At 37.0% G+C, this 14,753-nt stretch overlaps 1 protein-coding gene across 2 annotated transcripts in view; it reads left to right on the forward strand.

The window, feature by feature from the left end:
- LOC127623529 (trafficking protein particle complex subunit 8-like) overlaps positions 1-14,753 on the forward strand; it is a 92,205-nt gene that overhangs the window by 29,147 nt on the left and 48,305 nt on the right. For both annotated transcript variants that reach the window (XM_052097897.1, XM_052097898.1), the window contains 7 exons: positions 217-367; positions 517-617; positions 2,179-2,284; positions 2,570-2,701; positions 3,835-4,059; positions 9,940-10,048; positions 14,499-14,693. In XM_052097897.1, the coding sequence (XP_051953857.1) occupies positions 217-367; positions 517-617; positions 2,179-2,284; positions 2,570-2,701; positions 3,835-4,059; positions 9,940-10,048; positions 14,499-14,693 (1,019 nt within the window). The remainder of the gene's footprint in view (positions 1-216; positions 368-516; positions 618-2,178; positions 2,285-2,569; positions 2,702-3,834; positions 4,060-9,939; positions 10,049-14,498; positions 14,694-14,753) is intronic.

Raw genomic sequence — 14,753 nt, forward strand, 5'->3', positions numbered from 1 at the left:
TTTTTAGGTATTAATTGAAATAAAATGGAAAAGAGCAACCAGTATGTTCTTAAAAATATCTACCTTTGTTTTCCACTCTAGAAATGCAGTCACATTGGTTTGGAACAACATGAGGGTGTGTAAATAATGAGAGAATTTTCCTTTAAGTAAAAATGAAGAGTTTTTTAAATAGTTGTTTTATACAAATCGTCTGATTCTGGACCTCTTTGATTACAGCTATCCCTCAGAGGCCCCAGAACTTCAGATCAGAAAGATGGCTGATCTCTGCTTTCTGGTTCAGCACTATGAACTAGCCTACAACTTCTACCACTCTGCCAAGAAGGACTTCCTCTCTGACCAAGCCATGCTGTACGCTGCAGGAGCGCTGGTGAGATGCACCTAGCCGCAGTGTGGCTTCTGTTTGTAATAAGCTGCACAGATAAGGAGACGGGGCTCTAACTCTGAGGGTTATCAGAGTACTTACTCTGAGGTTATACACCTACTTACACTGGCTGCCTGGTATCTCTGTCTGCACAGGAGATGGCTGCTGTTTCTGCCTTTCTGCAGAGCGGTGCTCCAAGGCCGTACCCAGCACACTACATGGACACAGCCATACAGACCTACAGAGATGTGTGCAAGTAAGAGCGCACACATTATTTTATTTGTATAATTTGTGTGTGGCTGAAGGGAATAGTTCACCTGAAAATGAACATTCTGTTTGATTTTCTCCTCATCATTCTAAACTTGTGTGACTGACTTCTGTGGAAAACAAAAGGAGACATTTTGAAGAATGTACTGGTCTTTTTTTTTTCCCCCAATGCAATTACTTAGAATGAGCATTGGAGGTTTCAAATTTAAAAAGAATACAAAATAACTTTTGGGTAAACTAATCCTTTAAGTATTTGTATGAGATTATTAAATTTGCATTCACTTGATTTTAAAGGAATATTCTGGGTTCAGTTCAAGTTAAGCTCAATCAATAACATTTGTGGCAAAATGTTGAAGATCACTGTAAATGTAAAAGACTTTCAAACCATCCCTCCTTTAAAAAAAGCAAAAATCTATGTCACAGTGAGGCTTTTACAATGGAAGTCAATGGAGACAATTTTAGGAGGGTTTAAGGGCAGAAATGTGGAGAATATAATTATAAAAAAGCACTTACATTAATACTTCTGTTAAAAAACATGTATTATTTGAGCTGTAAAGTTGTTTAAATGGCCATTTTTACGGTAATTGTAGAGTTTTAGGGTTTGTTGGCATTAAATCATAAATGTAAATTCTTTGTTGGCATAAAGTCGTAACATTTGATATAACTTTAAACAGAAAAGTTTTAGAAGTGATTTCATCACACTTCAATCATGTTTACACTCATATTGTTTATGTCTTGTGGCTATACCTTTAGAACGGTGAGTATTTTAACGTTCAAAAATTGTCTTAAGTTGTAAGTGCCTCACAGGAACCTCTATGTAATTTTATTTTTGTTTAAGAAAAAGAGGGACGAGTCAAAATTCATTTTTGTGGTAATCAATATTATGCCACAAATGCTGTCGAGTGAGCTTAATGTGTATTGAACCTGTTATATTCCTTTTACAGAACTTTTGATCTAAAAGCCTAGGCTTGGATACTTGAAATTAATTTTGTAGACAAACCAAATGTGCCCACGTATTTCATTACAACACTTTTTTAAATGGATGAGTTGGACCAGAAAGTGAAGGAGAAACGGCACACATGGGGACTTGTTCAATGCTGTTTAAAAAGTATCCCAGGTGGCACCTCATTAAGAATGCAGAGTGTACAGAGCTGTAATTTAGACAAAGTGTGGGTACTTTGAAGAAGTTAAAACATAAGATGGTTTGTACTTTTTCATCACATAATTCCAATACTTGTTAATTCATAATTTTGATGACTTAACTGTCATTCTAAAATGTGGAAAATAGTAATAAAAAAGAATAAGTTGGTATGTCCAAACATTTCACTGGTAAAGTAAATTTGTTGTAAACCTGTCTGTTGCATGTACAGTTGACGTTAACTAAGTTAACTGTGCATTTAAACTGCTTGGAAAATTACAGAAAATGATGTCAACCTTTAGACAGTTATGCCTCCTACACAGTATATGACTTTATGCGTGTGTGCGTGTGCGTGCGTGCGTGTGAATTGATTGTATGCAATGCAAGTCAATGATTTTTTTGTGTGTTACAGAAACATGCTTTTAGCTGAGCGATGTTGTCTTCTAAGCGCTGTGATACTGAAGAGTCAGGCCAAATATTCAGATGCTGCCACTCTTCTCATCAAGATGACCAGTGAGGTGAGCACACGTTCCTGAAAAAAAAAAAAATACAAATATTGTTTGTATAATTATAGTTTTTGTCATAATTACTGTTTTTCAGCAGATTTCTCAGATGAAATTGTACAAATAGGCTGTCTGTCTTCAAACTCATCTCATTGGCTGTACAGATGTTATGCTGCTCCACTCAAACAAATCATAATTTTGTTGTGTACAGTACATGGCACAGAAATTACACTGTGCCTTTAAATCAAATGAAAGAATGCTGTATAAAACTGTGTGCATACATTTTTCCCTGTCTGATAGGACTCTGACTTGCGGAGTGCGCTCTTATTGGAGCAGGCAGCACACTGCTTTATTAACATGCGAACCCCTATGGTGAGGAAGTTTGCCTTCCACATGATACTGGCTGGTCATCGTTTTAGCAAAGCTGGACAGGTACAGCCATATACACAAGAAACACTTTTTCTTAAAATGGAAATGTTAGTCCTTGTCTCCATAGTTACCTTAAATGATTTATTACGTTTATATTTAATTATCTCAACAGTAAATCTATTTATGTAATAATTAAATTAAAAATGAAAGTATAAGAAATTCATTTTTAAATATATATTTTTAAATCAACATTGAGGCAATGCCATGCGTATCTGATGCAGATGTATGCTAGATTGAGCTCTATTAATCACAAGACTTTTTCAGCCATTCAAAAGCTCTTGTCACAATTATGAAATCGCATGGTCCATAAAGTACAATGAAGTTGGATGTTTTCCTCCCACAAAGCTTTAATAAATCAGCAATTAGATTATATTAAACAATCAACAAAGCGGAATAACAGTCTCTAACAGCCAAAGTGCATGCACGTATATTTTCAATGCGGAGTGCAAATGTCTTGGCATTTATTTTTACTTTAAATTACAGTTAAAAAAATGACAAAAGTATATTTGACATTGTATTTTGAGCTTCAAAATGGTATAATATGTATAAGTATTTTGATGTATGCAGTTCCTAATCGCTGCACACATTTGTAAGAATTTAGATGCTATTAAGCCCATTAAAGGAAAATAAAATTGGCTGGTTCACAAACAATTACGCTTTCTCTCCTCTATACAGCTTTATTTTTCAAATTACGAATGAAAATTGACCTGTGCTGAAATAATGGCCTTCTTGACACTCTTCTATTCTTTTGAGTAAATATAAGTGGGTTTTTTGGCATACTTCCCCGTCTCTGCCAAGTGACCATTATGCCTGACCTCACTCTGAGCGTAAAAACTTAATATCCCAGAGGAAATGAGAGAGTGATTGACTCCGATATGCTTGCTGCTTATTGCCATGAATAAAAAGTGCTCAAAGAGTCTTAAAACAGCATCTGCTGTGAAGTGGCGTGTGAGATAGACTGTGTTTGGAGTGTCAGATGAGATCAGTCCAGCAATTTTCACCTAGAAAGCCGATGCTATTTTAACAGTTGTGTTTTCTATTAAGCATCACATTAACTGGGAGAAGGGCTCCCATGGATGGAAGTACATTCTTTTAATGTGGCAATTCACATTCTGTCTTTTTCTTTCTTTCTATAGAAGAGGCATGCGCTGAGGTGCTATTGCCAAGCGTTTCAGGTGTATAAAGGTAAAGGTTGGTCGCTAGCTGAAGATCACATCAACTTCACTATCGGCCGACAGTTCTTCACTCTGCGGAAGCCAGAGAACGCGGTGGCCGCCTTCCGGCACATTCTCATCAATGACAGCAAACAGTGCGCTATACAGCAGGCTACTTTTCTCAGGGAATACCTCTATGTTTACAAGGTCAGCAAATTGTACACACATTATTTAAACATTAAAGGTATAATTCACCCAAAAATGAAAATTCTATTTCATGATCCATTCAGTTCAGTTTTTTTCTTTTTGAATATTCAGTTTCACGCAAAACTGCTTTACATTACAGATTAAAATGGGTTGCAAATGCAGTTTCATGTGGTTTTCAATAATAATATACAGAAATGTTTTTAACAAAAACACAAAAGTTCTTTCTTTTGTTATATATATATATTGTAAATATTAAAGCTAGTTCACCCAAAAATAAAAATTCTCTCATAATTTACACACATCGTGTTGTTTTAAACCCATATGGCTTACTACTTTATGCAGAATGCAAAAAGAGATTTTCTTTTTTTTTCTCCCCAATTTGAAATGCCCAGTTCCCAATGCGCTCTAGGTCCTCGTGGCGTAGTGACTCGCCTCAATCCGGGCCGGTGGAGGCTGAATCTCCGCGTCTGAGACAGTCAACCCGTGCATCTTATCTGGTGGCTTGTTGAGTGTGTTACCACGGAGACATAGCGCGTGTGGAGGCTTCACACTATTCTCCGCAGCATCCATGCACAACTCAACATGCGCCCCACCAAGAGCAAATCACATTATTGCGACCACGAGGTGACTCTACCTTCCCTAGCAATCGAGCCAATTTGGTTGCTTAGGAGACCTGGCTAGGGTCACTCAGCACACCCCGGATTCAAACTCACAACTCACGTCTTTACTCGCTGAGCTACCCTGGCCCCAAAAAGAAATGTTTTAATAAATATTCCGTTCTGTCATTCCAGTAAAATGGCAGTTGATAGGGACTTCGAAAAGACCATAAAAAGATGTGAAAATGTCATAAATGCCAGATGTCATGATTTTGACTGAAAAATGACTTGCATTTTGGGATGATTCTATGTTTTCAAAAGACTATGACTCACAAGTCGCATGGGCTACGTTTATGATACTTTGGGCCATTTTTTTAAGCTTTTAAGTGATGCACTGCTATTGTATAGAAAATATAATAATTGAAAATGGTTATTTTGTGTTCCGCATAAGCAAGTCATATGGGTTTGGAATGAGACTGCAAAAAATGAAAATGGTATTTTATCCAACTTATGGGGGTTTTTGGGTCTCGGATACTACAAAATGTGAACAACTTAAACGCATGTTAGACCAACAATATTCCCCCAAATGTTGTCTCAAATAGCCCAACAGTGTCATCTGAACATACAATTTCATATTGAACTATGATGCTGATTCGCATCATTCCCAGCATGCGTTGCAACATGAGTAAATTATGTGGTAAGTGTTATGTTTATTTCTTGCTTTTTGCTGACTTCATTTATGCTGCTATTGTTGTTTTTGGTTGTCATTGTTAGCCAATTGTTGTGTAGTGAAGTTTGGAGCTCATCTTTTTAAAATTAGTTTTGTTGATTGTCACTGTTATTGAGATGTGTGTGTGTATGTGTGTGTGTGTGTGTGTGTGTGTGTGTGTGTGTGTGTGTGTGTGTGTGTGTGTGTTAGTTGTTGAGGTCTATTGTGTGTCTATGTCAAACACTTGGGTAACACTTTACAATAAGTTTCTATTTGTTTCATGAGTTAAAGGGTTAGTTCACCCCAAAATGTAAATTCTGTCATCATTTACTCACCCTCATGCCATCTCAGAATTGTCTGACTTTCTTTCTTCAGCAGAACACAAAAAAAGATATGGCTCCACTCTGTAGGTCCATACAATGCAATTGAATGGTGACCAGACCTTTAGCTGTAGCTCCAAAATCACATAAAGGAAAAATAAAAGTAATCCATACTATGTTTAAAGCCATATCTTCAGAAGTGATATGATGGGTGCGGGAGAGAGAACAATATTTACATCTTATTTTTTACTCTAAATCTCCACTTTTACTATCACTTTCAGATGGGAAAGTGGAGATTTAGAGTAAAAATATGACTTAAATTTGTATCTGTTTTTACCAACAATTGCACCTACTGCCTTGCCCTTCAAGACATACAATGCCCTTCAGAGGCAAATATTGCAGTTAACTTCATGTTAAAGTAATTGAAATGGTGACAAAATGGAAGTTCTCATGCAAATTGATTAGTAGTTCTCTCAAAATTAATTTTTGCATTAAGTGAACAAATGCACATTGATTAAAAAAACTGAAAAACAATGTTAATGAGGACAATTATTTAGACAGTTTTTGAGAGAACATAAAAAATCTTACTGCATTATGTTCCCATGATTGAATTTTTCTGCTCAAGAATAATTTTTTTGACTGTGCATGAGGGTGTGTGAAATTTGGCAGAATTATAATTTTAGGTGAACTATTACTTTAACAGTTAATCTTATGCATTCACATTACACACTTAATTGCAGCTGCTTCACTGTCAATTTTGAGTGGTGAAATGCTTATACTGAATGTTGCTATTTAACTTGACTGAATTTCACAGTGGGTCATAAGATAAGAGCAAGAGAAAATATTCAGATGAACCAGGCTGCATTTCCTTTTCTTTTCTTTTCTCTGTGTGAGTGCCAGAGAGCAGCCGGCTGCTGATAATGTCACATTCAAGCCAATGACCCAGTTTTTTCACTACGAACTGACCGTAGCCCTGAGTTTGACTCCCTGAGCGAGGCTGCTCTTTCATCATTGTTTGATAGTGTCTGGTTCATCAGTGCTCTGGCCTCAGGTTGTTCTGGTCCATAGAACTCCAACACCTACAAGCAATACATAATAAGTGGAAGTGATAAAATTCTGCCTTGCTTTGTTTCTTAATGGGAGTTTTATGGTGCCCATCTACCACTCCAGGAACATTTGTGTGACATAACGCTGTCTCATGCCATAGACTGAAAACTAGGGCTTTTCTGTGCTGTTGACCGATATTAAAGGGATAGTTCGCTCAAAGATTTTAATGGTGTCATTTGCTCACCCTCATGTTGGTACGAGCCCAATATTCTGCTTAACATCATCTTTTGTGTTCTACTGAAGAAAAAAAAATTCTAATGCCTGTGTAACATGAGGGTGATAATCGAACTCAGAATTTTATCTTTGGGTGTACTGTCCCTTTAACCAACCATGATAATTCTTTCAGTGCTGTTGCCAACTGTAGATAGGTTAACCTTTTCTTTTATGGTTATGCTTGCAATGTTAAATCTCAAATCGAATGCTCTCTAGTTTATGGAGTTATTAGTTTTTCCAAAATGAGCATTGCTTTACAGTGTGTGTGCATATACATGTATAACATACATACCATGCATACCATTCCATAACATGCAGAAGTCACTGGGCAAGACACTGAACCCCAAGTTGCTCCCAATGGCAGGCTAGTGCCTTGCATGGCAGCTCTGCCACCATTGGTGTATGAATGTGTGTTAATGGGTAAATGAGTTGCAGTGTAAAGCGCTTTGAGTACCGTTAAGGATAAAAAGGCGCTATATAAGTGCAGACCATTTACCATTTAGACTTTGTCAGTTTGAAACAGTCTGGTCATTCTCTGTTGACCGCTCTCATCAAGGCATTTCAATCCGCAGAACTGCCGCTCGCTGGATGTTTTTTGTTTTTGGCACAATTCTGAGTAAATTCTAGAGACTTTTGTGCATGAAAATCCCAGGAGATCAGCAGAAATACTCAAACCAGTCTGTCTGTCACCAACAGTCATCCATGCGATTTATCTAATCAATTGTGTGGCAGAAGTGCAGTGCATAAAATCATGCAGATTTTTTCTTTTCTTTTTTTTTTTTTTTTTCCTGTCTCTGTGTTCTTTCAGTGACCTCTTTAGTTTTTGGTTACAGGAATAGTTCATTATTTTTTTCTGTGCAGATTAACTAAAAAATCTTTACTTCATTCTTTCCATAAAATACATACACAAATTCATAATGACCATGTCTGCCATGCTCCAAAAAGTACAAACATATGGCAATATTTTCCTTTTTGGATGAAATATTCCTTTAAAGGATTAGTACACCCACAAATGAAACATTCACTAGTTTACTCACCCTCAGATAATCCCAGATGTGTATGACTTTCTTTATTCTGCTGAACACAAATTAAGATTTTTAGACTAAAATCTCAGCTCTGTAGGTCCTCATAATGCAAGTGAATATTGATCAGAACAAAAAGCACAGTCATCTTAAAAATAATCCACACAACTCCAGTAGTTAAATTCATCTAAGTCTTTTTTTTATTTTTATAAATGGATAGATGGAGAGTTACAGCTAAAAAGGAGTTAAATATTTAGTTTAATAATAGTTTCTCAACCATACCTATTACATCACTTCTGAAGATATGTATTTAACCACTGGAGCCATGTGGATTACTTTTATGCTCCCTTTATGTGATTTTTGGAGCTTCAAAATTCTGACCAGTATTCTATTGCATTGTATGGCCCAACAGGGCTAAAATATTTTTCTAAAAATCTTCGTTTGTGTTCTGCAGAAGAAAGTAAGTCATACACATCTGAGTTGACATGACGGTGAGTAAATGAGACAACTTTCTTTTTTGGGTAAACTATTCCTTTATGGTTGGTTCAGATAAAAAAAAATCTGATGCAACTGGAACAATGTAAAAGTATGAAATATTTACAAAAATATTTTTTTTACACCAAAACAATTCACACTGTCCATTGGCCAATATTTGTCATTCTTCAAAATAAAATAAAAATAACAAGTCATTTGTTAGGCATCTGTACCCTTTCAAATATTCAATTAGCCTCTGAATACAAATTTATCGTGGCACAACAATCTATATTTTTTAATTCTTTAAGATCCATTGTTTTGTTTAACATTCTAAGCATGCATGTTTTACATTCCGGAACTTTTTGGTATGAATGGGCTTTGTTTTAATTTAGCAGATGCTTTTTACCTTGTAGTGGAAATTCCACCTAGTGCAATCAGGGGTTAATTATCTCACCCAATGAGTAATTAAGAGCTGTTGTGATCTCTGTAATGCTCCGATTGCAAGGTCACCCCTACTTGGAACGGAGTCCACAGCCTTACTGTTAGCAGCACTAAACCTTGACCGATCGGATCACTCTGGCTCTTTCCACCTGGTATTAAGATGTGTTTTTGGTGAGCCGATCACAGCTGTGACGTGTCAACCGAGACACATCACTGTTTTCACCTGGTATTACAATGCGTCCTGTGACCACTTGTTTTAGGATTTCGAGTGGAGGGTCTCTGACATACATTAGATGTATGTCATCATGAAATCAGAGTGTTACTTTGTGATAAACCGCTAAAGTCATCAAAGACTAAGCATGACAAAAACGCTGCACTGTTTCTTCCAAATGCAGCTGAAGTTTAATCGAAGCACAAAGCAACATTTCGAGTATTAACCTGAGCTTCAGATTTGTGTGCTTGTCATCTGTGTCTCTGTATGTTGATATCAGACACTGAGGACGATCTGTGAAGTTCTCGTGCTTGTATACATATTCCCTTTTTAAAATGTTCAGATTGGACGGTTATTTCCTTTTTAAAGCTGCTCGTAACCGGCAGTGTTTGAACTCTTGTTTGGTCACATGCGTTTTTGACTACCTCTGTATGTGTGTTTTGTGATCTGAACACAAAACATTTCTGACCATGATTCCACTTGTATTTAGTGCTGACCACTTGTGATCGAATCACCTGAAACACATTTTAATACCAGGTGGAAATGGGGCCTCTGAGGCAGCAGAGAATGAAGTGCGATTAGAGAGAATTGGTTGGAGTCAATGTTGCTGTGTCTGGCTGGTCGGGATGCTCAAACAAACAGAGCTATATTTTGAAAGCATCATAGTGTTTACCTTTTTAAGGGGGGTTCAGCCTACGGATAGCTTACTTATAGTTGTCTCTGCATATTAGTGCTCAGATTGGATAATGGAAGGATATTCAAGTAATATTTGACCTTTTGTCCGCAGAGTATGACCCAGTTGTCTGGTGAGGGCCCCCTCCCTCAGCTGCCACTGCCCTGCCTGCACAGCTTGCAGACACGTGTGTTCTTCGGTCATGACCGCAGACTTGCAGAAGGTAAGATTACATATTATCTTCCTCTATCTGCCTGTCACGCGCTCTTACACCCACACACACACACTCGCACAAAAACACACGTGTTTTAAATGGATTTTTCTAGCAAAAATGTACTTTTACTCACCCTTGTGTCATTCAAAATCCAAGAAGTTATCTAGTGCACTGGTTCTGGTGAGTTGCGTCCCCAGAAATTAGTAGCAGGTGTGTTCTGTTTTACACAAACTGCAGGTGATGCAACTATGCTAAATGCTAATAAAGCAATTCTACAAACCATATAATCATGCATAGCTAGATTAAAAAACACATGAAACCATAAAGAAAAAAATACCCACAGCAAAAGACGACTCAGGCTACATTTAAAGTGATAGTTCACCCCAAAATTATAATTCTCTTATCATTTACTCTCATGCAGTCTCCATCTTGATTACTTTCACTCTTGTATGTACTCTCACTTTTATATATATATTTCCATACAATATGAGTCAATGGTCTATTACTTCCAAGCTCCAAGAAGGAAAAAGGCAGCATAAATACAATCCATAAAATAGGGCTGTCACGACGATATGTGCTGACGATTAATTGTCAAACAAATAATTGCGATTATGACAATTAATTGTCTGTTTCGAGGGCCTTCACGATTAATTGTCATATAAATTGTCATTTTTTAATGTGTGCTTTTATTCTGCATCTGTGCTTCATATACCTTAAGACATAATTGTTACATATTTAACTTCAAATATATAAATCCAATAATAAAATATGGATAAACTGCACTATTTCCTTTTTAAGGCTTTAAAATCTTATGACATGAAAAATTACGTTTTAAATATCAAAATATTTCTAAATACTTAAAATGTCTCTTTTTAGTAAATGTAGAAAGCGTTACGGAGCTTATGTGAGAATTAGTTGCGTTCAATAAACATAATGTTCCATCTGTGATTGCTCTGTTTTCTATATTTTATTGTCAATTTTCATCATTTTAGTATATGAATATGAGTAGGAGGAACGCTGTACAGTAGCTTTGTTAGTTTTGGTTTCTTTACTCACAATATTGTGTTTATTTGCTCATCCTGGACGTCTCAACCGAGTGGAGAATGTGAGATTACGTCTGTATCATGGCAACGCGAGAGACCGCTTGGACTCCACCCACTCGTGAAGCCTACCTGAAGTGTTGGATTATATTTAAAAAGTACTTAAATATTGATCTCTTTTCACACCAAAAGTGATCGTGCCGCATTAGAATCCATTTTTGGTGTGGTATTGTAATTTGAATGTTTTTGGTCCTACTACGGAAATGTTGGTGTTGTGACAACCCTAGTCCTTTGCCATAAAACAAAAGCTACAAAATAGGAGGCTGTGAATGTCGAGCTCCATACAAAGTAGTCCATATGACTCGTGTGCTATATTCCAAGTCTTCTAATCCAAAGACATTCAATAGCCTTGTTTGAGGAAGACTAAAATGTCAAATAAAGTCTCTATTTACACATTATATGGTAATAGAAGACTTAGAATATAGCACACACACAATTCTACAAGTCTACACACAGGCATTTTCAAGCCAAATGCGATGACCTTTGGTCCATCATGCCCAGAGTGAAATAAAGATGAACACAGAACCTTTTATGTACTCAGATAAAAAATCAATTTCAAGCAACTTTAAATGAGACTGAAAAGAGATGAGCAGTGCTGAGGGGCTGCTCTTTAAATGACAGAATTTAATTTAAGGAAAAGAAAATGGTCATCACTTTTTGGTGTCTGCATCAGTTAAAGGGAAGCAAACAAAAATTCAGGAATAACAAGTGTTTTTTAGAAATAAAATGTTAAACCAAGTAAATAATGGAGTGAAGAGAACAGGCCCGAGGAGTTGTGAAAACCTTTTTAATTAAAGCCTTCACCCAGATCTCACACTGAAACCTGAATGGGAGAGAGCGGCATGTGTTGAATGATTAATAACCAAACCTGTTGTCCATTCCAATGCTCCTCTTGCCTTAGGGTCTGAATTCAAAATGTCCTTTGAGATTGGACACAAGACAGCTTTTGTTTGAGTTGTAATGAGCATAAATACGTATATTCTTGACGCCCAGAATATTCCCCTTTCCATTTCAATGATTTGTTGAACTTTCAAGTTTTTTTTTGTTCTTTTCGTTTTTTCTGTAATGTTTCCTTTTTTGTGAGGAGAGATGAAGTGTGTGTATCCCCAAGGGAAGTCATCATGTAGATTCATCCATGGAGAGTGAAAGGGTTTATTCATTTTCATAGTGGTTCTCCAAGTGGGAAATGGCTTCAATGTAGTTGGAGCAGTAGTGCTGAATCATCTTGGGTGACATCAAAGTAATCAAAAATCATCAAATATACTGTACATTAGTTGTGAGCCCGTAGCATTGTAGTTGGTGCACATGCTCCGACATACTATGCAAAGATGCTCATGCAAGTGATCTGACTTTTAAGTCCAGCTCATTTCCTGATCCATGTTACGTGCTATTTACCTTTAAGAAAACATTGCAGACACAATGAAGGGTGACTCACCCCATGTGGAAAAGCTTTCCTTTTCTTTTTTGACATCTGATATTAGTGCATCATTTAAACATGTTTTCTGAAAGTGCTTTTTCACTTTAGATGTTAAACATTTTGTCTTTACAGTGGAAAATAGTCAATGAGTGCATCTTTCAACAAAATGTTTTCCAGTGTCTTTAATTATTATGCATGCAGCTTTAATGACCTCATATTAATTGAGAGGCTACATGGAATACTTGTTTAAAAATTCATTTCACACCTCCAGACAATTTTTATTAATTATTGAAGGCTTAAGGTGATTTAAAACAGTTAAGAGTTTAAAAAACAGGATATTGAGGGCCCTTAAAATATAAACTTTCATTTATGCAGTGCATTCATGTAAAATTTCAATTTTTGATTTTCATGTCCATTTTATTTGTTAAATACCCATCTGTTAGCGGTCAGGCTGACTGGCATGTGTCTGTTGCGTTACAGTATTTTTAGGGATGTCCCAATACCTATACAAGTATTGGAATTGGGTCCAATACCACACTCATGTGCTTGTGCTAAAAATGCTCAGATATCAAAAACTCATACCTCCTGACATACGAATGTCATTTTGTAAAAATTCAATGTACAAATTAAAATCACGTTATGTCCTAGTGTGATTATTAAACTGCAAAGGCTGCGATTTAATTTAATTTGAATGTGTGGAGCCGGTGTTGTGCCGATTCCGAGCTCAATGACTCATACGCTGAAAACACCATCATGAGCATTGCGCATTCTGTTTGTAGCAGATAACAATGAGCAGAGAGCTAATTCACGTTGAAGCACAAGGCACATACAGGCTACAAATGTATTCATACCATGGTCTGTTCTAATACTCTATTTTGATTGGCTGGAATGCATGCGGTTCAAACCAATAAATGCACAGGTAGTTCCGATCATTTTTAATCACTGTTCGATATAAATGTCTGTCTGTAACCATTGCAACATGACATTTTACAGTGCAAACAGTGTGAGCAATAGAACATTTCAACATTTCCTAACCACTTTCATCAGCATAGCTAAGATTGTGTAATTCAGCTTGTTTTGCACAGCCACGGAGAATGAGATAAGGAAATCCGGACCTATTAAATGCGTCTTTTGCTGTCAAACAAAGCGATGCAAGACGATTAATGTGTTGTGTTTCTGTGCTGAAGTGCCACCTATAGCAACTAGAGCCCCACCCCACCTTCTCATCTCTGACTGAAATGCTGAAGGAAGTACTGTTTTTTTGCGGTGAATCGCTACCGTGCAAGGACAAATTGCGATTTCATTAATTAATTCAATCGTGCAGTTTTGATGGAGACCATACTGATTTCACAGACATCAAGTCCAAGGTTCCAAGAGTGTTTTGAATGTTTTTCCCTTTATCATCAAGTACTACTTTTACAGTCACTTCCATGTTTGTTGTTTTTTTCCACATTAATGTGAATGACAATGAATACAAATTAAATAATACATTTTCTCTGGAGTGCCAACCCCTCTATATTCTATGGATATTATTATTTCTGGAATGTGCATTTAAATTCACAGCTTTGACCAAGTGTGTGGTCACTCTACTTTTTCTCTGTTTCTGATTTAGAACAGGTGTAGATGTAGCTCTAACGGCAACCGTTATTTTTTGTTATTCCAGCTAATATATATGCTGAAATAAATCTGTGACAGCAGTAACTAATCAACTTTGGCAAGTGACCATGTTATAAGTGGGATAATCCACGTCTAGGTGTGCGTTATACGATTCTAAATACGCTTTGCGTCGAGTAGTTCTTCGCCTCAACGTCATGCATTTAAAATCGTTCAGCGCACATCTAGCCGTGGATTAGTACTCAAATTCATCCTCAAAAAATGGGTATTGGGACATCCCTAAATATTTGTAATGACTGACTTGATTACCGTCTCTTATGGATTCTAGGCGAGAAGCAAGCGGCCACGCATGTCTCTCTGGATCAGGAGTTTGACCGTGGCCTTTCCCAGCTGTGGAGAGAGTTGGAGGAGCAGGTGGTTGCTGCGGCGAACAGGGGGACTGTGCCCGTCACCTTCCAGCCCTCCCAGTGCTGCCTGAACAGCCAGATGGACAACCTCAAAAACCCTCTTGCTGTCGTGGAGGGTAAACTTCCTGATTTCTCTTTTTTTCTCCATCCTCCCCTTCACATACTCCTTCTTTTTC

Source organism: Xyrauchen texanus, chromosome 30 (assembly GCF_025860055.1).
Source record: "Xyrauchen texanus isolate HMW12.3.18 chromosome 30, RBS_HiC_50CHRs, whole genome shotgun sequence".
Lineage (NCBI taxonomy): Eukaryota > Metazoa > Chordata > Actinopteri > Cypriniformes > Catostomidae > Xyrauchen > Xyrauchen texanus.